General features: G+C 37.6%; 1 protein-coding gene and 1 long non-coding RNA gene across 5 annotated transcripts in view; one reads left to right on the forward strand and one right to left on the reverse strand.

Annotated features, from left to right (window-relative positions):
• The window catches only part of RPAP2 (RNA polymerase II associated protein 2), a 29,377-nt gene extending 4,085 nt beyond the window's left edge, over window positions 1-25,292 (forward strand). For all 4 annotated transcript variants that reach the window (XM_027890680.1, XM_027890681.1, XM_027890683.1 and 1 more), the window contains 8 exons: window positions 247-335; window positions 1,306-1,341; window positions 2,194-3,121; window positions 3,440-3,534; window positions 5,296-5,376; window positions 11,080-11,148; window positions 24,500-24,646; window positions 25,223-25,292. In XM_027890680.1, the coding sequence (XP_027746481.1) occupies window positions 247-335; window positions 1,306-1,341; window positions 2,194-3,121; window positions 3,440-3,534; window positions 5,296-5,376; window positions 11,080-11,148; window positions 24,500-24,635 (1,434 nt within the window). In that variant the 3' untranslated portion in view covers window positions 24,636-24,646; window positions 25,223-25,292. The remainder of the gene's footprint in view (window positions 1-246; window positions 336-1,305; window positions 1,342-2,193; window positions 3,122-3,439; window positions 3,535-5,295; window positions 5,377-11,079; window positions 11,149-24,499; window positions 24,647-25,222) is intronic.
• Window positions 21,212-26,654, reverse strand: part of LOC114060861 — a 12,860-nt gene continuing 7,417 nt past the window's right edge. The window contains exon 3 of the long non-coding RNA XR_003571990.1: window positions 21,212-22,787. This is a non-coding gene — a long non-coding RNA (uncharacterized LOC114060861). The remainder of the gene's footprint in view (window positions 22,788-26,654) is intronic.

Raw genomic sequence — 26,654 nt, forward strand, 5'->3', positions numbered from 1 at the left:
AAGTACAAAAAGCGGAAAAATGTGGAAAAAGAAGAAAAAAGTGGCTTGTGGGGAATGGGATAGACCTACTTGATACGTTTGGTTTCTCAGATGTATTAAAAACCTGCTCATAGTCTTGAAAAGAAATATGAATTGGTACTTAATTTTACAGGCATAAAAACCAATTACTTTTGTACCTTTCTATGAGTATTGAAGTTTGCTTTAGTAATTTTTTTTTTTGCTTTCTTTAATTTTTTTAATTTCTAGTGCTTTTGCAGCAACTTTTGCTATAGAGCATCTAAATATTTCGAAGCTCAAATTTCTAAAAGTCCAGTATGGATGAGAGAAGAAGATGAGTAAGTATAATCTTACACATTCATTGCTCTTTTTGAGACTGTTACTTCTCTGTGCAAGCTGTGATGCTCATGAATTAGCTGAAGTGCATCAAAATGAATTAACTGAAGCAGAGGTAACTGATGTTAAGGTGTAAGCTTAGCACAGTGTTCATTTTAAATGTGTTGTTGCCATATGGATTACAATAATTGTCATGGCTCAGTACTACTCACACCTATTTAGTAGACGTGAGCATGTCTTGATCACCTTTAGCACAGCACTTGGCACTGGTCTTCAGCTTAGACTGTTAATGCTTGCATCTGAAAGCAGGCTATACCATGGAGAGTTTCTTTCTCCTGTGTGAATTTCAGATTGCCCATTTCATGTTGTTCCTGCAATACACATTTTGGATCAGTGTAATGCAGTCTGTTCCTAGCAAAGGAAACACAGGCTTGCAATAATGAGTGGAGCCAATGGGTGTCACTATTGATCAACAAGGACTTGCATGGAGAATATTCTGCTGAATTCATTCAACTTTCATTCTCCAAGACACTACTTTTCATAGTCTCCTGGTTTTCAGCAAAAGAAACTAGCTGAATGCATAGGTCATAGAGAGTAGTATCCTTTTTCCTCCATCACTGGAGGTTTTCAAGGTTTAAGCTTCATGAATTTGCGGCCGATCAAACCTTCTGCTGGTGACAGTTGCATTACAAGCTGGAGGTCAGACTAGAGCCTTTCTGACTAACACTGGTGTGACTTGCTGATTGTGTTCAATGTTGTTCACTGTAAGAGCCTGGTGCTGCAAGCACACCAGTCCCTCTCTGTGCACATGTGAGCAGAAACCTGCTCTTGTGGCCTTGCTCTGAACAGCGGGTGTTGGACCACAGGGTCCTCAGGCGTCCCTTCCAAACTCAACTTATTTTTATATTTAATGTGTAATTGAAGAGAATTGATCTAGCAGGAAAATCTTCATTCTGTGTCTTCTTTTTGCAGACCACCAGATATAGAACTGCTGAAGGAGGGACAGAGGTACACTGATCCATTTAATTTTTTTTTTATATGCACCTATAGTTAGAAATTTTAGTATCACGTCAGGTGAAATGGGAATCTTTGATATCCTGTATTGTGGAAAAGACCTTATTAGAACCTACACAACATTTTTTTTCCTTTGTGATTCTAAGCCAGCATATTTGATCTGTATGATTTAGTGTACAGCTGCTCTTGGATTGTGTGTCTTAATTGAGCCTGTTGAAATCTGAAACAAATACACTGTTTGTATTTTGCATATTTTATGCCATCTATTCTTTATAAAGAAAATTGTGCCAATTACTTGTGATGAAAGCTTCTGTACTTCTTAATCTAAAATGTCTGTATCAGCCAAAATGAAATCACACCACTCTGTCATCTCTCTGTACCTCCCTGTGCATTGTGACTTTTTGTTTGTTTTTTTTTGCAACCCGTGGCCATTAGGTGGCAAACTTACATATGGTCAAACAGCTCTGCTGTCCTCCTGATTATAGGGTACTGTATTCCTATTTATTTTAACATGCCTGTCTTTATTTTAAAATGGCACTATTCATCTTGCTAAGTCTGATATTATTTTACTGTCCTTAATAATATTTTATTTACTTTTCTAACTGACAGTAATCAGCTGAGAACTCACTTCTTCAAATAGTCTCTGTTCTGGTCATCTTGATTGTAGAACAGTACAACTCTGAGTTCAAGAAGACTTCTAGAAGAGCACCTATAATTCTTAAAGCAAAAAGTCATTCTTCTATGAGGGGAAAAATGCTTTGTTTATCATTCTTACATGAGAATGACAAGCTGCTGCAGGTAACACCCATTTCTTATTTCGTTGATAGCTGGTGTTTTCTGTTACAGTGGACGGTCTGGAGAAGAGGTGAAACTACGTGATGAAGTAATTAAAGCATCTGACATTGAAAATCCTGGGATACCTTCAGAGCCATGGGAAGCTGGTTCTCACGGCACAGCCAGTGACAGCAGCAGCGATAACGAGCAAGAATTTATTTCATCTGTCCTACCAGGAAGTCAGTCAAGTTCAGCCGATTTTGCACAGCAATTGCCCAGAAAAAGCATCCTCAAAAAAAAGCATGCTCAGAAAGTCTCTCCCAGCCCTAAAACTGAAGATTCAGATGTGGTAGAAGCCACTGAACAACTCTCTCACTGTAAATTAGACGCTCAGGAAGAAGTGCGTGCTCGCTCTGTTCATAATGAAATAACTGCACCGCCTTCAAAAAATACTACTCGAGGGAAATCAAGTGCTTCAGAAGTCTGTGAAAATACCTGTGGATCACAAATAGTTTTTCTTGGTGTGAGCAAAAGAGGGGCAGAACATCTTAGAAGAACACTAGCTAACTCCGCAGAATATAGAAAACATGAACTGAGGAATTCCAAAGGCAGTTTACTGGAAGTGCTTAGGCACACACTTATGGAATGGAGAACTGAGGAAACTTTAAAATTTCTCTATGGCCCAAACTATACTTCTTTGTGCTCATCAGAGTGCGTAGCACCTGCCAGCCAGGAGACTGAAGAACTTGATGAGGATGACTTAGATACAGCTGATGATCTTAATGCTGTTGCTGTAAGAGAGTCCGAAAACAGCTTGAATTATTCTTTACCTTTCACAGGCCCAGGTGGAGTAGTGAAGCCTGTGCCTAGTTACGAAAAGTTAAAAGAAGAAACGGAGTTCCTTGAACTCCGAGTGAAAGAGTTCTATAAAGGGAGGTGCGTCTTGGCTGAAGAGGCAGCGACACACGCACAGGAAGAGGAACATCCAAGCACAGGCAAAGTAAGTGTGCAGTGGAATAGTTTGGAGGCTGTGTAAAGCCTGAATAGGCCTGTAAAGAATTATTATTTTGTTTCTGCCATCCTAAGTGGGTAAGTGTCTCACACAGGGAAGGAGAAAAGTGTGCTGGCTGCACGCTGTATGTTGAGTCAGGTTATGCAAGCTTCTGTCCATTAAAAATTTACAGTTTGGGGTTTTTTTGTATTCAGAGATAAGAGCAGTCTTATGTTTAAACATTTATTGATAATCTGTGACTATCTTGATGCATTGACTTTAATTAAATGCTAGGTTATAGCTGCTAAGGTGCTTTGTCTAACACAGGATGATCAACTTGAAGATCTTACCTTCCCACTTGTTGATTCAAATGCACAAATGCAGATCAGAAAGCGAATCGTCCTTGAAAAACTGAGAAAAGCGTAAGTATCCTTTACTTTGTTAAATGTCAGTCTGAAGCTGGTGCTTCTTCATCAACATTTTAAGTAACAAACACGCTGTCCAAGGATGGGCCTGGCTTTTTCTGGGTGGCCTTAGTCAGAACTTAAACCCAGTCTTGCCCAAAAGCACTTATTTATTTCTGCAACAGCCACCTGTGGTACAGTTGCAGATGTCATTTTGCACAGTCTGCACGTACCAACTGCTCAATTTTAAACTGAAAAACTTGACTGGGAGGAGTGCAAATATTTGTCTTGTACATTAAGCATACTATTACTGGTAAAAAAAAATCTACAGAGAAGGAAACAACGTTTTCAAACCTTGTAATCCTTTGAGTAAAGGTTCTACTAAAAGAGTTTCTAGTCAACGTTTGGATGGCTGATACCGGTATGCCCCTATGCTACAAGCATTAAAGGCCCTCAGAGTTGAATCTTAAAATTTGCCAAACATCAGACCTTTTTCATATATATAAAAGGGCTTTGGAGTCCCAGAAAATAAATTAAGGCATTTCTGTTGAAATTAAAAAGCTGTTAGAATTATTAAATTGTCAAAGTGGAGAGGACCTTGAAAATACTGTTAAGGCAGTGCAGATAAATGAGTCTTTGAAGGTCATGATTTTTGTTAGGGGTATTTACTTTTCCTGTAGTTTGTGTTAGCTAGCCAAACTAGGTTTTGCAGAAGCTTTTTTCTTATAAACCAAAAACCCCCACAACCAAAACTTCCCCTCAGAATAAAAGAAAAAAAACCCTTTCTGTTTTTCTCTACCTGCAACATGTGTGGACAGGCAACAATCATGGAATCAAACTATCCTGCAAGTGTCTTGCCTGTGTGGATTGTTTTACATTTCCTGAGGTGATGCAGTGATCCTGTCACAGTTTTCATTGTGATAAAGCAGGGAATATCCCCAGCATCATAAGAGTCCTGTGTTCAGTTTCTGTAAAACGTGCAGTGAGGTACAGAACAGAAATCTCGATTCTTCCAGTGGTACTGATGCACCATGCACTGTGTGCATATGAATGTGAATAGCTGGAAATTCAAATGCAAGAGGATATTAACTATTAGACAAGTAAACAGAGGCAAAAGTTTAATCCTAAATGTGAAAAACAATGCATGTTATTTCCATCATTTGGGAATACTGACAACTAGTTAAACATTATGCACGGTGTGTGTGCTCTATCAGTTTTTATGCAGTCAGGTAAGGGAGAAACTTGTATTTTTCTCTCTTTTGAAATTTTCTGATTACTGTCATCTTGGTTTCAACTATCAAGCTCACAGTGGAGTGATATTTCTGTTGCATCTGTGCAAGTCTGAGGTTAGGTATATTCTGTGTGCAAACCTCAGACATGTCGTTTCCTTTTGTATTGTTATTCTTGAACCAAGTAAATATAAACCTTTGAGAAATTTATAAGGCCTGTAGTTCCAATCTTCATAATTGTAAGAATATCTTTTCGGAACTGAAATGAGTAAGAAAATGCAGGTAGAACTATATTGAAATTATATTATATTTCTTCTTTACATTCACTCTGAACTAGAGCTTATTTTTAAAAACAAGCCTTTGTGAAGTGAAGGTGGTGGCCCAAACACAGCTCAGAAGAAGCTGCAATAAAAACTACATGCCTGATCTGCTGCACAAAAGTCGTTCTTTTTCTTTTTGCTAATTGTGATAAGCTTTGGCAGAATTCCTACTTGAGAAGAAATAAGAAAGGGAAGAAAATGCACATTGACTGGTGTCTTTTGCCCCCTAGATTACCTGCAGTTTTGGGCCCTCTTCAGATTGCTCCAGGTGATGTTTACACAGAGCTGAAAAATCTTGTCAAAACTTTCCGGTGAGTATTGGTCTTTAGTTAGAGATTCTTCCTTAATTGATTAATTAAACATGCCAGTGAATGATTTGCAGATCTGCCCTTTCCTAGCTGTGTGTTCATGTAGGTAATGTCACATTCCCTGTGGACCAACAAGTCGACCCTTTCCCTGCTCCTGGCAGTGACTAGGTCACCAGGAGTATTTGTAGATTTTTAAAAACTAGGCCAGTGGTCTCTGGAGGATGATGGTGAGTCTTTTAAAGGTTCTGCTACCTTGTCACCTCCTATTAAGCATGAGTTTCTGAGATCTGTCGCTTTCCTTTGCTCTGGCTCCCTGCAGCTGGGCTAAATGGTTTTAATGTGATTAATAATTGTTACCAGTAACTTCTAGAGTCAGGAAGAAGGTCCAGTTTGACCTGTGTTGTTCCTGATTCTAAATGGACGTAGATCTACTTTTACAATCACAGATGAAGCTTCTGCCTCAGTCAGTAGGACTAAAGACAGTATTTGGAAACAGCGAGATAAAGAAGGAGGGAAAACGAAATGGTGGTAACTTCTCTGAATGTTTTTAGGTTTCCTTTGGAACACAACTCTCATAGCTCAAACATAGATCACGTCCTGCATCGTCAAGTATTGTCAGGAAAAGAACAACAGCAATTGCTAACTGTGTGTACGTTGTCACTCTTGAAATGTCCCTCCCACATCCTCAGCCTGTGTGAGGTTTACCAGTGAATTGTCCAGAACTCATTCATGCAGCATTTGCCTCAAGGAATCTGGGCTGGAAGGATGCCACTAAAACAGAGATGTTATAGGCAGGATTTCTTACCCCAAAAAATTCTCTCTTCCTTTCTGATGACTCTGATCATAATCTGTTTTATTGAAAAGAATTGTTAGTGTTTGACCTTGATTCTGTGATTGCAGTGTTTTTAAGTTCTGATTAACCTTTTGTTTTAACGGCGATACTGAAACCAGGGAAGATAATTTCGGTTATATTGAAGCAATATATATACACTATATAGGTACCTGTTATTTGAATAGGATCTTCGTGTCTTAAAACAGTTTTGTTGCTCTGCAGTTTAAATGCTTAATAGTCACTTTAGCTTATGGATTGATAAAACTGGAAAAACTACATTTGGTGTCTTTCAGTCTACTTGGGTATGATTGATTATGGAAGAAGGCCTGGAGATTCTCAAAAGCAGAACTTCTATTTTAAATAATTTTTGCTATTCAAAGACATTGTGGCCCGATTGTAAAGTTTTAGAAGTGGTTTATAAAAATGAGACTTGAAGCCAAAATAGACTTCTGAAACATATATATATATATTTAAAGAGTGGAACCAAATTAATTTATTTGGGCTTTGATCCCAATACTTAGCTCATGTAGCAATAATTTATTGTGTTTTAAAAGTCTCCCCTGATTTATTTCTGATCTCTTAGATAATACTTTTGTGAGTTTATTTTTATGTCTTTTTTTGTTAGGAAGTAAGTTGAAGGTAATAGAAGCAAGGTCTTGGGGCTCTCTTCCTGTGAAGATTCCATATCAGTTGCTTAGAATTTCAGGGTTTGGGGTGAGGAGTGGTTAAAGACAAGTTATATAATATATATATCTCAAATAAATGGAGTTTTGTCACTAATAGTGAAATAATAAAAAAATACAGGAAATAGAGAAGCAATAAAAACCTTTGGGCCCTGTCTCCTTCTTGCATTACTGCTATGGAAAGGTCTGTTGATACACCAGAGCTCGCTCATGGATGTTAAGATGAAGGCATAGATTGAATCTCCAGTTCTGTGTGTAGGTTTAAATTTATTTAATATGAGTGCTCTCTCAAGCTTTGGATTGAATGCTTTCGCAGGGAGACTTGGGATACATTTTAAATGGCATTTGTATTTACAGGATATAGAAATTTCTTTGTTAATGTTGTTTGAATACTTAATGACTGTGGAGGAGCACTGATAAATGCTCATGCTTTTTCCTTCTTTTTGTACTGGAAATATTTCAGGCTGAAGAACTTGCCAAAGGAGGTGGTAGATAAAACACGTGGCTGTAGTAGAGCTTAGCTGAAGGAGGGTAAAAGAGCATGTGGTGAACTAAGCAACAACAATTTTCAGCTCCATTGGTTTTTAAAGGAACACTTGCAGTTCAGCCTCCTTTGGGCAGCATTTTATTCAATCACCACTGCTAAGAAACACACCAGAGACATCTCTGGAGACATTTTAGAATGGTTAGAGCTTTTCCCAAACAAAGTCCCTCAGTGCCTGTAAGCTTTTGTTACGAAAACTGAGATGTGAAATAATTCTCCAGAGCGTGTAAGGGCACTTTGCTAAAAGATCAAGAGAAAATTAGCTACTTATATATAAACTGAGAAGAAATTACTATGTTTGTATATGTGTGGTTGTTTCTTTAAGGCATAATATTTCATATTGAAGATAGATTTTCATCTGTATTTTATGGTTTTTAGGGGAATAAATATTTGGCATAATAATGTTGATGTCCATCTTGCAATCCCCATTGCAGAGTGTTCCTTTAATCAAATTGTTCCCTTGAAATTCCAGGAAATGGAATCCAGCTGAGGAAAAGGTGTCAGCTCCAGCATTGCTGAGTTTCTTTTCTATAACTTCAAGTTAGTTGTGATCTCTCTCCAAGTTCTTGCACAGGGCCCTTAGGCAGTGCTTAAATCTGCTGCCACAGCAGGCACTGTTTACAAATTAGGCTATCATTTGCAATGATGGTAGTTAAATGGGAAGACAACTAAAGTTGTCTAAAAAAGTAAAACCAACTGTATATGGTCTTTTTTGTCATTTCTGGGTTTACTCTTTTTGTTTACTGATAGCTTTAACCTTGGACTCCCCTATATTACTACAAATACCCTATTAGAATTCCCTTCCTTTGCAGGCTGGGTACTAATCAGTAATTGGGAGGTCATTTGGGGTGGAAATTTTACGCATCTTATGAATCTCTGTGAGTCCTTTATCCTGTACCCTGTAAGCCTCTGCTACTTGGATCCGTCTGCTCTGTCTGAGCTCCTTCCTAGGGTATGAAAACTGCTGCGTGGGTCCTGCTGGGGGGTGGGAGCACTCGAGTCTGGCTGCAGTGTGTCTTGCTGGAGTGAACCACAAGACCCACAAACTAACAACTAAGCGACCCACACAGCTATTTGGGATCATCAGACTTTCCTGGCTTACGTATCCTGCTCCGCTGAGGCCAAGAAAGCAGAGACGTTCCGTTTTGGAAAGTTGCTTATTGTTTTCTTTCTTTAGGTAGGTGAGGGAGAATTTAGCCCAACTCTTTAACAGAAAATATTCCACTGCAGAACTCAAATCACATACACAAAGTTTTGTACAGTTTTAACATTTCCACGTTATGTGCTTATGACAGAATCCCGAGACCTCTCTTTCATGGATTGTTCTGAAAAAACGGTTTTGGCTGGAGGCAAGACACATTTAATGAACCATTTTTACAGAGGCCGTGCAGTTCCCTGTTTTCTGAAAGCTTTGCTCTTCAGAGGCCTTGGTGTTGACACCCAGCTTGTTTTGGAAAGTGACTGCCCTTCCACTGCTCCTTATTATTTAAGGCTTCACACCTGTAGGTTGCTAGCTTTACTCTGATCTGCCTGAAATGGGGCTTTTTTTTCCAGCTGCACAAAAGTGTTTTAGGACAAGTGTTGTACCGAAAGGTTACTCATGGTGGGAGCCTGGCTGTTCATCCAGTCCAGTGACAGTAGGACAGCAGCAGACCCATATTGCCCTCTCCTGCTGGTTATCTGTGTCTTCTGACTACCTCCTTCATACAGAGCATATTGATGGCAGTGACTAGTGTTCAGACCTTGCCAATCAATACTAACATTGAATAAGAGTTAATTGACACAACTAACTGCATCTCTCAGTTTGTGTGCAAGAATGACACCTTCCTGTGCTCTAATCAATAATAACTCCTTGTAGAGCATTGAAATAAAGCTGCTTTCTCTGTCTGACAGAGTTTTCCCAAGTGGCCTGGAGCTGTCTCTTTCATTGTGTCTCATCACAGCAGATTAACTGGAATGTTACATGTGAATTGCCTGTCAGGATGATTCCATCAGACATTTCTTGGTAATGTTTATCACTGTCATCAGTGTTGAGCCAAGATGTTCAGCCTTTGTTTTGGCTCTTGCTCTATAGCCAGAAAAATGTAACACTTTACCAGGTACAAGCTTTGTTGCCAGCTAGATCAATTAGCTTTTTAAAATAATAATTGCTAAACATTAATCTTTTAGTAGCAAATATAATCTGTATTTGCCAGAACTGTTGGTTCTAGTTAGATGTGACAATTCCTGCATATGTAGTGCAAAACATTGTTTCACCTTTCATAATTTAACAGAACTCAGGCTGTTGAGACACTGCTTGAGGAATCATTGCTTCAAAATCTTATTTTGGTTTGAAGACTTGGAGATTTGAGAAGAAAAATAGGATAATATTGTTTTGATCATTACAAATTTATTTTATTAATTTTTAATAGGTTTCTGAAATAGATAAATGCAAACATAACAGATCCTATTCATAAGTGCATTTTAATGACACTTTGAATATAATTTTGGGAAATTAGTTAACAGAATTTTAATTTCAACAATTACAAGTACTTCCATTTTCTCAATTTGTCAAATTTTGGGGGGTTTTTTGTTTGTTTGTTTGTTTGTTGGGGTTTTTTTGTTAACTATATACTTGCCCAAAGCAATTAAAAGTTTTTTTCAAAGTAGTCTTACTGGGGAAGAAAACCCTGGATTTGGATTTGTTGCCAAACAGTTAATTTTAAACAAGCTCTTACCTTCACCAGTGCCTGTAGGAGTGAGTGTGAAGAACAGGGTATCTTCATTCTGAATCTGAATTTGTACAGAAGGGAAGCTGAGAGCAAGAAGGAAGCAAACACTGGGAGGCATTTCCCTCTCATTATTTCTGTTGGATGGTGCCATCTGTCTGAATAAAATTAATTCTGCTGGTTCTTCTGGGTGCCGGCACAGTCACTGCTGCCTTTTTAACTGGGGCTTTTCCATGGAACTGTGTGTCTTGGGCCATGTCGAAATTCAGCCATGGCAATTCACACGTGAATTGCTGTGGGACAGATTAGCACTTGACTTGGAGCAGATCTGTTTTATTAGGCAGGTCAGCCAAGGGGGTCAGCTGGTGTTCAGTGCAGCAGCACTCTTTGGTTGCACACCCATGAGGTTCTTGATTCACACCTCGCTTACATTTATATGGCTCTTATATTTGCTCTGGCTCCCATTGCATAAGTTAGAATTCTGGGTTTCCATTTTAAAAACGAGAATCATGAGAGGATTGGTGCTGGTATTTTATAAAATTCAGTCTGTTTCCACATTAGCTCTCTCAGCAAATCTGGATCCGAAGCCAACAGGAGGGAAACTGAGTGTAAAGATCTGTCTTTTCAGAAACACGTGCAGTTGTGGAGAATTTCCCAGTGGGGCTCACAGCAGGCAGGACTATTTGTGAGCATAGTCAAAGAATTAGCTTCTTTTTGGTCTTTCTTATCCCACTTTCATATAGAAAAAAGAGACATATTGGAAATTCTGCAGTTCCTCCATTACAGGATGAAAGGAGTCTGAAAGTTGGTGCATAGGTCAGATACAACTGTAATTGCTTCATTATAACTCAGTGTATTAACGGTAGACTTAAAATTCTGCTGTTAAAATCTGTTTACTTTTACTCTGAAATGTAATGATATTTTTTACTTACTTTTCAGGTTAACAAATAGAAATATTATTCACAAAATGCCTGAGTGGACTCTAATCGCTATTGTTTTGTTGTCTGTGTAAGTACCTTTTAATGTCAAATATTCTTATATGCAACTATCTTAACTAGCCTATAACAAGATTTAATTTTCAGATAAAAGAAGCTGAGATTTATTGAAATTAACTGTGGAATCAGGAGAAATCTTTTTTTCATGAAAATGAACTAAATTCTCTTGACAAAAGAGGATTGTCCAACTTGCAACAATTGTTAACAATGGGCAATAACTTTTTAACAATAACTGAATGTTATGTTAATAAAAGCAAACTTAAGCCTTAGGGGGTTTTAAGGAGGGCTGGTGGGATGAAGGAGTATAATTCACCCTCTTCCATTTGCTGCTGAGAGACATTCTTCCTCTCTCTGCCATTAGGACAAAATGACGTGTATTGTATTATTTGGATTTGGCATAACTGTTAAGCTTTTAATTTTTCATTCTACTTCTGATTTCTTAAAAGATTTCACTCCTATGATTAAAGTCAAATTATTTCCATAAAGATGTGGTGTGCTTCTAAATACATTTGTTTAAATATTTCAGCAAACTTCTTTTAGAGGGGAAAGCTTTTTTAGCAACTCCCAAGGAATACTGGGAGCCAGTAGTTTATTTTTGTGAAGATTAGCTTTATTGCTCAAGATTGTGATATTACAAGGCCTACAGTTCCTTGTTGGCTTTGTTATACCTACTATAGAATTAAATCCTTTATAGGGATTTTGCTAATGGAAGCCTGATTTTATTATAGTGTCTTCGAGTAAACTTCTACACAAATGCATGACCTGTAAAAGCAATGTTCATATGCATCAAGTGAGTTCCTTAATTTGTATTTTGCAAATTCAGGTACATTTCTGAGGGTAAAGACACAAACTTTGCAGTTTGTTAAACGAACACAAATTTGTACTAAATATTTTACATTAGTTCAGCTTTTAAGAAATCACTGGTGGTTTCACACCATCGGTGTCAGGCCCTGCCTTTCAGTAGGGTTAAGCCATCAAGCAGTCTTTGTATGTCTTGAGCTTGAATTACAAGGTTGCAAAAATCTGTATTCCAGAGCCTGTTTATTACTGCACTGCTGCTGCTTCTTTTAGGCTTCCTGGGTCACTGGAGCCTGTAGGACAGAGAAGTACTTACAGACATTCACAGGTCAAGAAGTATTGTGGGCCAGCCTCAGAGCATCCCCAGCACTGCACTTACTTGCCTTGATATTGCTGCAGTCTGACACATTGTTCTGGCTTTCCTGTCCCAAGGAAGAGTGTACCAGCAGGCATTAGAGCAGGCTTCAGCGAGCCCTGCATCTGTGTCACCCAGCCACACACCGCTCAAATGAGTCATTAAATCAGAACACAGAAAGTAACTTTACTTGAATGCCTTGGCATAAATTTTTTATCAACTATAAGAACAAATCTTTTGTCATTTTTACTATATATTCTTATGGTTGAATAGTTAATTTGTGAAACAGATCTTATGAATTTTTCAAGTAGTTTCTGTATAGTTAAGGAAATAGTGACTTCTTGATTAGAAGTTAAAGTATATTGCTGGTCTCTGCATTTGATGAGCTCTAAATGTTTACATAACTAATGATTGTTTTACAGATGCTTTAAAATGTTATACAAGCAGTAGGCAGTCTTGGTAACGATCAGTGTAAGCAGAGAACTAAGTCTCTTTTTACGTTTGCTTTCTAAGGGTCTACCCTGAACAAATGAATTATATTTGCTCTTAAAGTACAGTACACTTTATTTCTAATATTATTTTAGTGGCATAATTAATAAAACCTCTGTTGACTTCCCCTTATTGTAAGGTTCTGGCAAGCTCATGATCTTGAGATTTTGAACAGATTCTCTCAGCTGCCTCTTAGGAGAGGATGTGGAAGAATCTTGGTGGGTTAGAACGAGTGTTAAGATTCCTCTAACAAGATGACACATCTTGCATCATTTCCAGAAAGATTAAAGCAGAACACTTAGTTATTTGGGAATTCTAATCAAATTTCAGTATTTAGTGGAATCCAGGGGTGTGCAGGGAAAGGCTACTGAGGACCTGGGCAATCCCTCAGACAGATCCTCACATTGTGGCCTCGTCTCTTCTCCTGCAGTTTGCCAAGCAACCTATCATATATTATTAATATTTCTCATAAAAAGAAGTACACCCTATTAAGTCCTCTCTTTTAGCTGTACTGAGAGATTACGCACACTGTAGCACATGTAATGTCATTAGATGGGGGAGTTGTTTGGGGCTTGAGTCAAAGTGGATCTTCAAGAGCTCCAGTCCTGTTTTGACAGTATTTATTCACAGTCTTGTCCTGGTTTCAGACATAGGATGACCATTTTACTTCCAATACTAAACTGCATAAGCAACACCCTGGAAGAGGATAATACTTCCTCTTTCCAGGTGGATGACAGACCATATCACAAGCACCCCAGGGTGCAGGAACAGAGATTACAGAATGCAGAGTGAATATGGCTTTTAAGGTATACCTCAAAAAACCCTATGAAGACTTCAAGTATTTTTTGTTTTGTATGGAAGGGGGCAGGTTTGTTTTGTTTCAAGTAGCAACTGTTGGACTTTGTTTGCACCCCATTTTGTGCATCACTGTTGTGGCTCACCACTTCCTTCTCGCATATGGCTGGAGCGTGCTGGGGACTTGGTGTACTGAACTCCACAGTGCACTTTCAGAGTGCCCCGACCCTTCTTGTGATCAGCTTCGGGACAGAATAACTGTTGTTGGTGGTGAGGTATTGAATTCAAGTGTCATCAGTGCTTCACACTTGTGTTATGGTGTGACAGTGCTGTCGTCTCTTCACACAAGTGTGCATATTAACTCCTTGTAGGATACAGCAAGATGGATAGTCATAACACCGAATCTTGGTGCTTAAATTAGAACCTTGGATCACCGTAGTCTGCTGGTCCTTGAGAAGCTGTTAGAAGTACTTATGTGTCTTTGAGTCTGCTGACTGTTAAGGAAACCTGGGCTCTCATTCATTGCTCTGAAATGAAGTGCCTGAAACGGGACAGTGGGACTGCTGTGGCTGTATGTCTCAAAGGATAAAATGTTGGAGGTCGCAGCAGTGGAGTGTTTGATGTTCCTAGTGAGCAGTTGGATTTATTCAATCAAATTATTGTATAAAATATGAACAGCCAGTCTCAGTCTTTATTGAAAATCTAGCCTGAGGCGTTCCTATGACCAGCACATTCAGCAATGCTGAATCGACCTTTTAAGAGTACACTTTGACAGCCAGAGAATTATGTTCAAACAATTGCATTCGTGCCTATGATGGAGTAGGTGACTCTTAAAAATTATCTGTAGATCAGATTTCTTATTTATTGTAATTTGTGTTAATTTTGGCATTGGTAGATTTCTCTTTCTTCCTGTTGCGATGTTTATTATGTTAAACAGAATTTTCTGCTCTAGTAATAGCTGCTTTATAATGTACTGTAAACCAGAATGCAGAAGTTGCATCTTTTTCCCCCAAAGAACATTGCAGAAAAGCAAATGAAGCAGATAAATAGATACAAATACAGTAGTTCAAGAAAGAATGGAGAAAGCAATGTGAAGATTGGTTGCTGTACAAGCATGGGCACTTTCTGTTTTTAGTGTATACCCCTGGCACAGACTAATGGAAAGCTTTCAAGATATTTTCAGGAAATGTCTGCTTTCATCTTACTTATCTGAGCTGTCTGGTTCCAGTGAACTGTGGTCAGCTTCATCTACAAAGCCCATGCAAGAGGTTCCCCCGCTAAAAGCTTTGAAGCATTTGAAAATGTTCTGGGATTAGTTTATAAGCATTCGGCTGCAGTATTTAAACAAACTCAAAATGACCACGATCACTAAACAAAAGCCATCATTATATGTGTGCAGCCACTTTAGATAAATGTGCCATGTGGAGATGTACTCTGGAGGTTTACTCTCTTGGAGATAACAGTTCAGGAACTGGAGAATCTTGGGTTCAAGTACGTGTTTTTACTTCTTTGCACACGAGAGCACATCTATTGCTCAACGCTAACATTTCTAAATCATTTTAAGAGGAATTCAGGTTTTTGTGATATCACTACTGTGTTCTTATCTGAAAGTGTCTGAATATTTGAAATGTACAAATTAACGTACAAATACATGTAGGATATGAATCAGACTTGTATGTGGTTTCTGTAGGAAAAAGAGTCACTCTGCAAGTCAGCTGGATGATCTTTTATTTAGCCCATCTGATGGTGGAAGTTTGGTTTCAGCTGAGAAAAATAATTTATTATTAAGATAGAAATAGAAATATTTACCATTTTTAAAAAGAGTTTGCAGGACCAAGAATCAAAAAAGAGTTTTTATAAAAACATTTGAATGCAGTTATAGTGTTGTATCTATCTGCAGAGTTATATTACTGTATAAAATAAAGGAAAGTTTGTCTTAATACATTAAAAAAATTTAAAAATACCTTCTTACCTTTTTCTCTCCTAATTTTAGGATGTCATTTGGTAAGTATGAGCTCAAATAGGTTATCTGTTAAGCAATTCTTAATTCTGCTAAGCAGTTCTTCTATTAAGCTTACTTAGCTTATCAGCACTCAAAGCTGCTCATTCAGTACATTGTGGACATGATCAGTATTATCTCAGTTCTTCCTAGATTTCCAGTAATATTTAGGAAACATACATGGAACAGTATTGTAAGGGATTTCAGGGTGGTTGATTGGGATATTAATCAGTGCTAACTTTAAAATAATTTATATCTTCATCATTCATACTCGAGAAAATAGATGGAGAAACCGTAGCAGTTTCCAAGAAGGTGTTTCTCCTGACACTAAAAAGCCCCCCTGTTGCTGTAGTGCTGTTGTGCAGGAGGTGACCCTGGATTTCATTGCAGCCTATCCAGCTGCAGTCTCTTTCCATTCTGGTAGCCTTCTGAATGGGAGACTTGGATGTGCTGTGTAACTTTGATGTGTGCCCAGCACAAACTCTCCGAGGTGAGTTCAGGATAATTGGTTCCTCTTAACAGTGCTGGTCCTTGGCTTCATCAGCAGGAGTGGAGCTACAGCACACACTGTCTCCTGACTTCTGCTACACAGAGTTAGGAGGGTTGGCCCAGAAAGCTGCTGTCTCTGCACATGCCAGTTTTGCTGCCCAGCGCAAGGGAAGAGCAAGGTCATGGCTTTCTGCCAAGTGTCTTGGAAATCCCTCCAAGAGATAGAAATCTGCCAGTTCCCAGCAGCTGTATGTGTGGGCATTCAGACTGACATCTGCAGCCGTGCAGAGCTGGGGTGCAAAGTGCATCACCAGCTATAAATTGTACTTCGTGGTGGTGTTCTGATGAATCTTTTTTTGTTACAATCTAGAGATGTGGAACATCATTTTGGATCTTCTGTTTTAGTCACCGTTGGCAAGATTACATTTCAAATACACTTGTGAATTAAGAATATGGTAGCAGGGAAAGTACTTTCCTCTGCCACTTCATTTTTGCCTTTCATGTGAATAAGTGAGATTTTTATTGCCACTTGTGTTTGAAGCCTCTGAAAGGTAGCATGCTAGATTTTGGAAGTCTGCTTCATCATCTTGACTCATTGGGGAGCTGACCTGGTCAGTGGGAATTCACGTCCTGTTGAACTTAATGCCACAACTGTGATCAAGCAGATGGAAAAAATGCCCAGAGAGAGTACTGTTTTAAACTTCTGTTTTGTTAAAAGGTTTATGTTTAGAAGAATTGTATTGTAATGTCATATTTTTCCTCCTTCCACAATCAGTGCACACAGCTTTGTTTATTGGAAGTCCTGTCATCGTGCAGAATAAGTAGTACAGTAATAGTAATATAGACAGCTCTGAACTAATGCTGCCGGTGAGACATCAGTAACTCACCCTGTTAGCAGCTCCCCTAAATTTAGCTTTAAACTAAATATATTTTAACTTCATCCACTGAGCAAACTGTTCATTTTGCAACTGAATCCTGAAGCTGTAGCCCTATGAAAATATACTTGCTTCCTTATTAATAATTAATCTTAATACATTCAATGTAAACATTTTTTTATCATGAAACATTACCCATCTGTTAAAAGAAAAACATGACTTTGACACACGCTTGCATCTTTTATATTCAGAGTTTTAATTTGATGTGAGTTAACTTTGTAAGGAACAGCCTGCATTAGTGAGGATATAACATGTAAGCAGTGGTTTTGACATACAGGAAACATCATTGTAAAACAAAAATCAATGTTAATTTGGCTAGTTTCTGAACCAACAAAAAAAAAACAAACTAGAGGTGTACATCACTGGAAAGGCTACTACAGCTTCTTGGCATGTGATCCTCAGGTATTTCGTACCAGGAGAATTTTTAGCATGGATTCTGGATTAATTTGTTTGCTTCCATGCAGATAGTTGTAATGGTACCTTTCGTAGGCTGAGGTACCTCTTCTTCTTTAGCTCTTTTTCAAGTAATTGGTTTTTACCAGATATATATGAGGATATTTCTGTTGATGGCCGTCCTGGTAGTCATTTAAAAATAAGTATTTGAAAATAGAGTTCTTGAATATCACTATATAAGGAGGCAAATAGAGCCATTACATATTATTACTGGGACTTCAAAGGAATCATGGGTCCTGGAATTTTTGTCACTGGCATGACGGCAAAATATTTCCGGAGTGCTGGCTCTCATCTGTCTCACTAGACAGGCTAAGCCTGGGTTAAAAACAGTGATCTCCGACTACTTAAGCCAACTGCTTGGTGTTCCAGGTTCAGCATAATGCTGGCAAAGGCTTGCAGGGAATGTGATGTCATTTTCCACCTGCTGAACGTTCTGAAATGTGTAGTTCCTTTCCTGGACAAGTGCCGAGGGAACTGACTTTGTTCTGTGTGTGCATATATAAGGTCACGACACTTGCTGGGAAAGAACATTATAGGAGTGATACTGTGTGGGGAAAAAAAAAATTGATGCTTGCAATTGCAGGGGCTAAAATAGCCGTACAAAGCAGTCGAGTTCTAAATTTTCTCTCCGCTGAACAGAAATTGTTGCAATTGTGTTTGTGCTACTAGTCACTCACAGGGAGCTGAAATATGGGAGCGGTGAGAAATGCCGTTTACTAGTTACTTTCTGAGAAGAATTGTATTATATAATTATGTTGTGGTAAAACAGTATGAGTTACATTAAATGAAAGTTTCAGATGTTTATCTAATTTTTGAGACATTTCCCATTTTTGTATAGTTAGTTGTATATATAGTGTGCATTTGAAGGCATGTTGCCTTCAAGTAGAGAATGTACAGATCTGACACAAATAGCAATAAGTGGCTGTACTGAATTGTCACACCATGTGTGTGTCACCATGGTTTCCTTGAACACATTATTGATTTAAGACCTATTTTGAGTGTTCATGTGCATTAGACTTTGCCTGTAAAATTAATTACTGACCTAATGATGAAAATAGAAATCTTTTTTATTTTTAGGAGTTTTGTATTTGTCCAGCATTGAAAGTCAAGGGTCATTTATCTTATGCAACTTAATATTTTTTGAGGACAATTTAATTGATTTTTTTTCCTTTTCTGTACCTTGTTGTATCAGTGCAACATTACTATAAAACTTTTTCATTGCAGGATCTTTGTAATTACACAGCTGGCTATTACAAATAACAGCTGGCAGCTGATGGAGTAATCTGTAACTTCCAAGGGAGAGGAAGAAAGTGGCATAAACAATATATCCTGCTATTCATGCAAATAACTTGCAAAAAGCAAGTTAGTGTCTCTTTTTCAGTTGTTAGCAAGCACTCCAATCAAACAGGTAAACCCCTGTTACTGTAGGAATGCTTTCCTTTTACTGTTAGTTGTATCCATCTGGCTACACCTCAAGTAAAGTTTTGGCCCCATTTGGAAGCTGACTTATGTCTGGACACCACATATATGAAAATTGTGTGTGGAAAGTGAACTTTAAATGAAGAAAATACATATTTTGTGTAAGTATTTGCATGAACGTGTCAAAGATCATTTTATTGAATGGACTTGTAGAAGCTGCATAGGAAAAAAATTAAGATAGTGGAAACAAAGTTAACTTTTGAATGAACCCTAATTTTTGCCATATACTTGGATTATGTTGGAATTCCAGTCGTTGATTTTGAATCGGTGTTTTTAGCATTGATTTAAGTGTAGTGGACAAAAATTTTAAACTATGAATAATTTAGTTTCTGTTGCCATCAGAGAATTAAAGTGCCTGTGCTGGATTCTGCGGACAAGTCAGTACACAATAATGAAAGGAAGTTAAATAATAAATAAAACATAAGTTGCACTTCAGTTACAAAATTGTCTTTATGATGAGAATAGGATCTTCAGGCTATATTTAAAACTAGACCAGAAGTGCCTTTTTTATCTCAGTAAGAAAATTGCCTGTTTATTTCTGCCAGTTGTTACCATTCAACACCGTGGACTTTGGTGTTTTATCTTTTATTAAGAGAATATAACACAAGAATAAATTGGGGGAGATTAAAGAAAACTGCCCCTGAATACTGATTTCCTCTTTGACCCATTGGATATGGTAACAAAAGGCCCCAGATTAGAGGCTGCTTACATTTTGGAGTTGCAAATGATACTAATCATAATGACTCTTTTTCAGTCCTAGCATAGTTTAAAATAAAAAACTTAATTCCTAAGATATATTTAAATACTTCTGCATCATGTTTGTAAGTTAGATGCTTCCAGTTCAAGATTGTCTGTCAAATATTAATATGTTCTAATGGAAAATGTTCACTCTAGAGACAGTCCTTGCTTTTAACAGTTTGGGAGTTTTTAATGTTGAGATTTTTCAGTGATGCTCAAACTAAAGTTATTAGAAACAAGTGGGTTTTTTTTCACTGAAACTGTGAACGTAACTGCTAAGTTCAGGCTGTTATGTTTTCTAATTTCTGAGCATGTGTTAAGACAAAGTGATTGTAATCACTTAATTATAACAAAGTTTATAATTTTTTTGAGCTCCCTAGTGTTGAATCTTTAACTTACAGCTACACTCACATGCTTCAAATCAGCCTTCTGTCTGATGGTAACTCTGGCCTGAGGGATGCATCATGATTTAAGGTCTGTGAAAATCCTGCCGTGATTTAAGATAAGTTACCAACAAAATTGCTGTCTCTAGACAAACATACTGTATCCAGTGAGATACTGGAAGTGAGAGACTCTTAAGCTGGCAGTCAGTGTATTGTGAAGAACATTCAAAATTACAGTGATGCTTTGCCTTTGTCAAAATGTTTGAGTGCCTTTGGGCAGGGATTCATGAAATGGATCAACACAGAAAGTGTTTGAGTCCACCCCATCAGATGAAGCACTGTTCTAAGTGATTGATACATGGCAACACTACAGTTTGTGTACAGGCAGATGGTCTGTGAGCTGCAGTGCACATCTCTTTCAATGAGTTTTATTGCTGATGTGTAACATGTGTTGTATTGACTCCGTCTAGCCATTTGTCTTAAACAAAACAATTGCTTTATACCTTGTAGAAGCAATTGGAGACAATTTCCCTAGTGATTTCAATTCAAAGTGGTAGATACAGAGCTGGGAAGAAAAGTATGTTAATGGTAAATCTGAAAAGCAGTTGATATTGAGGTAATACAAATGTTTATAAAAAAATATGTAGAGGGGGAAAGCTGGAAATCTTGTGGGTTGATGGCCTTTTTCACTTAATCCTTCTAAGTATCAATTAATTATTCACAAAGATGGGCTGTCCTATGTTCATGACTTTGTTTTTTCAAATCTGGAATTGACTCATAATAGCCATGCAAGTGTGAGTTTAGAAGAGAAATTTGACAGACTTCCAAACTGACTTCCATTATCTGTGACCCACATGATGGTGCTATTCCCTGCTTTTGAATTACAGGCTTAGACTTCAGTAAGCTGCTCTGCTTTCAGAGCCATTTGATCACACACACAAAAGAAGCTTGGGATTGCTAGTCAGTCCTTACCAAATCCCAGCAATGCACTTTGATGTAGAGTTTCCATTAAAATGTTTTTCAGTTGTGTCTGAATATTGGCAGACTTTTATTATAAAGAGTTTTTCTATTCAGATAGAATTCTGTTTAATGCTTTGTTGCAGTACTATCAGGTAATGATCCCTGGCACTCCCCAGAGTGTCTCCTGCACAGTTTGGTTTTGTCTTGTATTTCTCCTGGCTCGGTCCTTGTCAGCAACGTGACGTGACTTTGTCACAGCAATGGAGCAAAAGTGCTTTAGAGTCGTGCTAGTGGCACATGGCTGGAACGGCTGATTGATCTCCCAGACCCTTCAGTAGCTGTGGTGAATCACCTGAAATGATGGTGGAGGCTTGTAAGCACTTTTAGTCTTAGTTAAGTGTACATAGTACATGTTACCAGATCTTCAGCTGAAATGCTTGCACAGGGTGAGAGGAACAGATTGCTCATAGCCATAGTCTGATTTGTAACTGTCCAAACAGACCAAAAAATGCATTGGACTTCCTTTCAGGTAGGGACCTGTAGCAAGAGTCTATTGATGGCACCTCAGTCAGAGCCTTGTTGGCCCTTGTAGCACATATGAAGTAATCTGTGCCTGTGTGTGTGATTTTGGTGGGGAAGGGGAAAAAATTGCTACCTGTATTTGCTGCCAGATCCTCTTTCATTTCCATGTTCTGAAACAAGTGTTCAGGAAACATTGTGACCCTTCATTAGTTCAACTCCATCATTCTGTTGAAAGAGTAGTCACCAGTCACCCTGGTTATGATGATCTTAAAAATATACTTGTCAAATGTTTTTGTAAGGCAAATAATTCACAGAAAGCTTGGGTCTTGAGTTGAAGCATTGAAACTATGTAAACATTTTGCGGTAGCCAGATGTCATTTAATAGCTTGATGATAATTGCTTGGTCTTCACATGAATTTCGTCTTTGTGGCTTTTTTCTTGAACATGTAACATATGTGGAATAGCCAGCAAATACAAATTTTATCAATCAGATATAGTTTGACATTTTTAACACTTTTTAAACTTTACAAATACCTGTTTACCATATGGTGTAAGTGGGTGTGCAGGAAACGACACTTTCATCAGCTCTGATATACTACTTTTCCATGATCTGAGCATGAACATTTCCTTTTAACGGGTGTGCTGAAGGCGAGCCTTTGAAGAATGGGTGTATGAGTTTGGACTGTAACATTTATGTTTGTGTAATTCTGTAGGTGGTTATTTTAAAATCACTTCATCTTTTAGCTTTTCCTATTTTTATTTGACTTCATTCACAAAAGTTTGTTCCAGATGAATGTTGCAATATGTGAAAGAAGTAACAGAAAAGCGAAATTTCTATTTTTCTTTTCATTGTTGCCAAAGCCAGTAGTTGTTTTTATTGTGGTCCATAGTATCCCATTTCCTGTTTATATTCTATGTCTTTTGAAGATGCTGCAGAGTTTCAAGGGAATTCCACGATCTTTGAACTGAAATCGTGTGTATCATTAAATTGAATTAGTCGTGATAGTTTCTTCAGAGATAGGGTCATAGTAGCAGTCAGTGACTTGGAGATACCGATCCCAAATGCTGTTCTGGCTTGTTTGCATACAATTAAGGTTTAGTTCAGTTGAGTAGCCCCTAAATGTTCTGTTGTGCAGTACCTCAAATATACATTGGACCAGTGTTACTCAGAGCATGTGACTTACCTCTTGATGCAAATTAGCAACTTGTGCTTGCTCCTTTTGCAGACAAAAGTTTCTGCTTCTGCTCCAAGAGCCACTTAAAAGTAGAATAGTACTCAACAATAACTGCTTTTCAAATTAAAAAAGTTAGGCCAAAAGGACATAGTTTTCCAAGATTAAAGTGTTTGTACATATATTCATAATTTTTTAACATGTCCCATCAAGATGCAAACTTTTAACAAATTGCTAGAAACTTGCACCTTTCTGAAATTACTTGTTGATTTAGTCTCTTGCTGATGAGATAATTAGTGACTTAATTAGTTTTTAAACAAAGCTCAGGTAAGGAAAAAATTGATCCACAGCTAAAATGTCTTTTCTTTTTTTAAGTTCCCTTCCTCAGTACTTAACGCCTGGCAATTTCTCTAACAATAGCAATACCTTTTTCTTTCTTGGTGTGAGCTATAGTAGCTATTCTTTAAACAGAGTATCTTAAACACGGTTTGACCTTTAGGATATGTTTGTAATTCATGAAACTATGTAATATTATAAACTGCCGTTTCCAAAAAAAGTGTGTGAGCTTCGTTGTATAAAGATTTTAGTTTTAGAGTATTACATCTTTTTGAAAAATAACGTCCTTGTTAACATCTTCATAAACCCATGGCAGGAGTAAGAAAATTCAGATAAAAATGTATCTAAATCTACATCATTGCCAAGAGAGTGGTTGACAATGCTGCAGCTGCCTGGCACCAGCACTCAGGAAGTCATGACTGTTCCTGCCACCAGTCTTTTCTCATATACAACCTACTTAATTCTGAGAAGGGTGAACTGAAGACCAGCAATAATGCATCTCTGGGGCTTTCTCTCACTATCCTTGTCTCCAGACTAACACTCTGAAATGGTTACTCTGATCCACTATCAGCACTTCCTCTGCTTCCCCGCTGATAAAGTGTCAGAATGCAAAAACCAACCTGCAGGCCGTGAGCAGGGGCTCTGTTCTGCCAGCTCGGGTAGAACTGCCCAACTTCTCCATTACACTGCTCGAACACACACACTGTCAGAACCGAGAAATCACATTGCTCTGATTACTCACTCAAATTGTTCCTTGGTTTGAGGATTTAGTTGATGTCTCGTGCCCGTGTGCATCGAGTAAAATTCACCATAATCCAAAATGCCTCTATGGGAGGCTTCTCTGTGTTTGAGGAAACCTTGGCACAAAGCAAAATGGATTTGCTACTCTTGAGTTGTGGTTTATGGCACACAGAGCTGGGGAAAATTGGCTGAGGAAGTGACCTTCTTGAAAGTCTTTATGAACTTTGACAGTGCGTGACTGTAAATATTATTCTTGGTTATTTTAAACAGAATTTTATGGCTCTTTTATATTTCACTCATGCAAAGAAGTATACAGCTTTTACTGTATGAGTGTTTAGGAGCTTTTTGGTAAAGAAGAAGATAATGACAGATCTTTCCTTTTATATGTGTAATTGCATAATGTTTTGCACTTTGTTCGTTCTGAATTTTGTTTATCTGCATTAAATAACATGAATATACAACCAATTAGAGGCATATAAACTACTCACTCTTTTTTTTTCTTAATTAGGTTTTTTTGTTTCACTGCATCTTAATAAAAAATCATATTTTGGTGTGGATCACATTTTATATAACATCTACAGTCTTACTGGAATGAATCAAGTGTGACAGTATACACTGCTCTTCTTCAGTACAGTTGTTTGGACACACAAGCTTTGGTTTTTTACATCAGACACTGAAAAATTGCTCTTCTGTATGAAATACATGTGGTTTTTTTTCCAGATTGTCACAAACTACTCCACTCAAGAATACTCAGACAAGCCCAATGTACACACAGTTCCTGACCACGCTGCTGGAAGAACTGCATTTCAAAAATGAAGATTTGGAAAGTCTAACAAGAATATTTAGAATGGACTGACGACTTGAATGGTCAGTCAATTTTAAGCTACTTTGTGTGTCATAAAACTAAGCCAGTTAACACTGGGTTTTATTTTCAGCATTCTGTAAGTATGCACAGTAACTACAGACTGTATCAGCCAGAGCAGAAAATGTATGAAGCACATTTTAAAGTAAAGAAATATATATGGCATGGAAATGAGTGTCATCATTTTGTCACTTACAGTAAATGCCAGCTGCTTACTTATCACATTAATCTTTTGATAATATATAGTGGTTTACTGCAATTTTGAGAGGAATTTTTACTACCACAATTTATAAAAAAAAAAAAAAAGAAATTCTATGTGGCTAAAACAGCCAAGGCTCAGCAGGGTTTTTTAATTATTACAATTAAATTGTTCTGTTCAGTCTCTGTGATATAAAATGGAGCCAAGAGATATGTATTTTTTGCTTAATGAGACAACATTGCATTCTGGGTGGGCCAAAAAATTTAGACCAAATACCTTATTTATATTGATCGTATTCAACTGATTCAATGAAAATAGAGTTTATAATATTAAAGTAATTAATGTATTAACATTAGTGATCTCAATCCTTTGTTCCCCACAGAATAACATGATCATCTTAACATCTCCTACCACCTGAAATAGCTGCACTGAGAATATAAGAACACCTTCAATTTTTGGAACTTTTTTAAAATGAAAAATGTAGTTTAGTATGAATTGTACTACTTGCACTTCTACTTTTTCATTTCCTTTCCACGAGTGAGAATTTTGAAGTCTTGTGGAAAAGCTGCCTTTAACAGCAGTTGCTCAGTGTATGCACGAAGATGAGTTACCATGTGGATCGTCTGAAAAACGAGTGTTTAAAAGCAGTAGAAAGGAATTTAGATTTGTTTTTTTCTTAGCTTGGAAACTTTCAGTTTGTCTACAGGAATTAGGGAAAGAGAGTGGTGGAGGGGAAGAATATTAGCCTGGAGTGTTAAGAACAGTGCTGCTGACGTTTTTCTGGTTGCCCCAGAGCAGTAACTTTAAGAATGACTGTGTCAGTACACAAAGATGTCTGAGTTATAGCCTGTTTCTCTTGCTGCTTCTTAAAAAAAGGGGGGCTGTGTTTGAACTTATGTAAAAGTTATTTTTTAACAGACTCTAATTGTTAATAATTTGAACTTAAAAATATATTTTAATAACTAAAAATGTTTGGCTTTTAGTAGTTATTTAATTTCAAAGAGTTGTGTTGTTTAGACTGAGTGTCTTTGGGCTTGCTTCTGGCACTAACTGATTATAAGTTGCAATTTAAAACTAGTCCACTAGTAATTCTTAATGCCTCCATAATATGGTTCACTGCATAGTTCTCAGTTCAGAGGACACTGCCCTTTGAGAGACGTGAGAAGAAAGTTGTAACTGACGGTTCTGAGTCTGCACCAAAGGCCAGCACTGGTTAAGGCAGCCACTCCATTTGAGAAAACAAAGTTTATTCCTTTGTTTTGTTTCTGCAATTGGACATAGTAAGGGAACTCTACACTTAATTAGTTTAATGCTATGTTGTTCCTTCCTATGTTCAGGATAATGCACAGAAGCCCATGCAGCTTTTCCCTGGAAGCGTCGTTGTACCGTCAGCTTTATTTAGGAGATGCTTGACTTTTCCTAACTTACCTTGTTCTGGGAAGCTATGTTCAGTATATGTTGTAAAAGCAACAATGTAGAAAGTGAATGACCTTTAATACAGAATTACAGCTACACATTTTTCTAAGTATGCAACAGGAAAAAATTACCCATTGCGATCAGAGCGTGTCTGATATAAAATACATGAGAGTTACTGGATAGAAGGTACGTTGGTTTTGGGCCATGATGGAAAAAGTTTACTTGATACATATGGAAAGAAGGGTCAAAACCTCACCAGAAGATAAACTTCTGTAGAAGACTGAGTAATAGGTATGGTACTCTGAGAAGAACTTAAACCTTGATTTTATATCTGTTTGGTTCTGATTTTAGAAGTTAAATATATTTCTATTTTTAGCTAGTGCTTCACTGTGGATGAG

Source organism: Empidonax traillii, unplaced genomic scaffold (genome assembly GCF_003031625.1).
Source record: "Empidonax traillii isolate 1590-97213 ecotype Southwest subspecies unplaced genomic scaffold, ASM303162v1 scaffold295:size639837, whole genome shotgun sequence".
NCBI classification, from domain to species: Eukaryota; Metazoa; Chordata; class Aves; order Passeriformes; family Tyrannidae; genus Empidonax; species Empidonax traillii.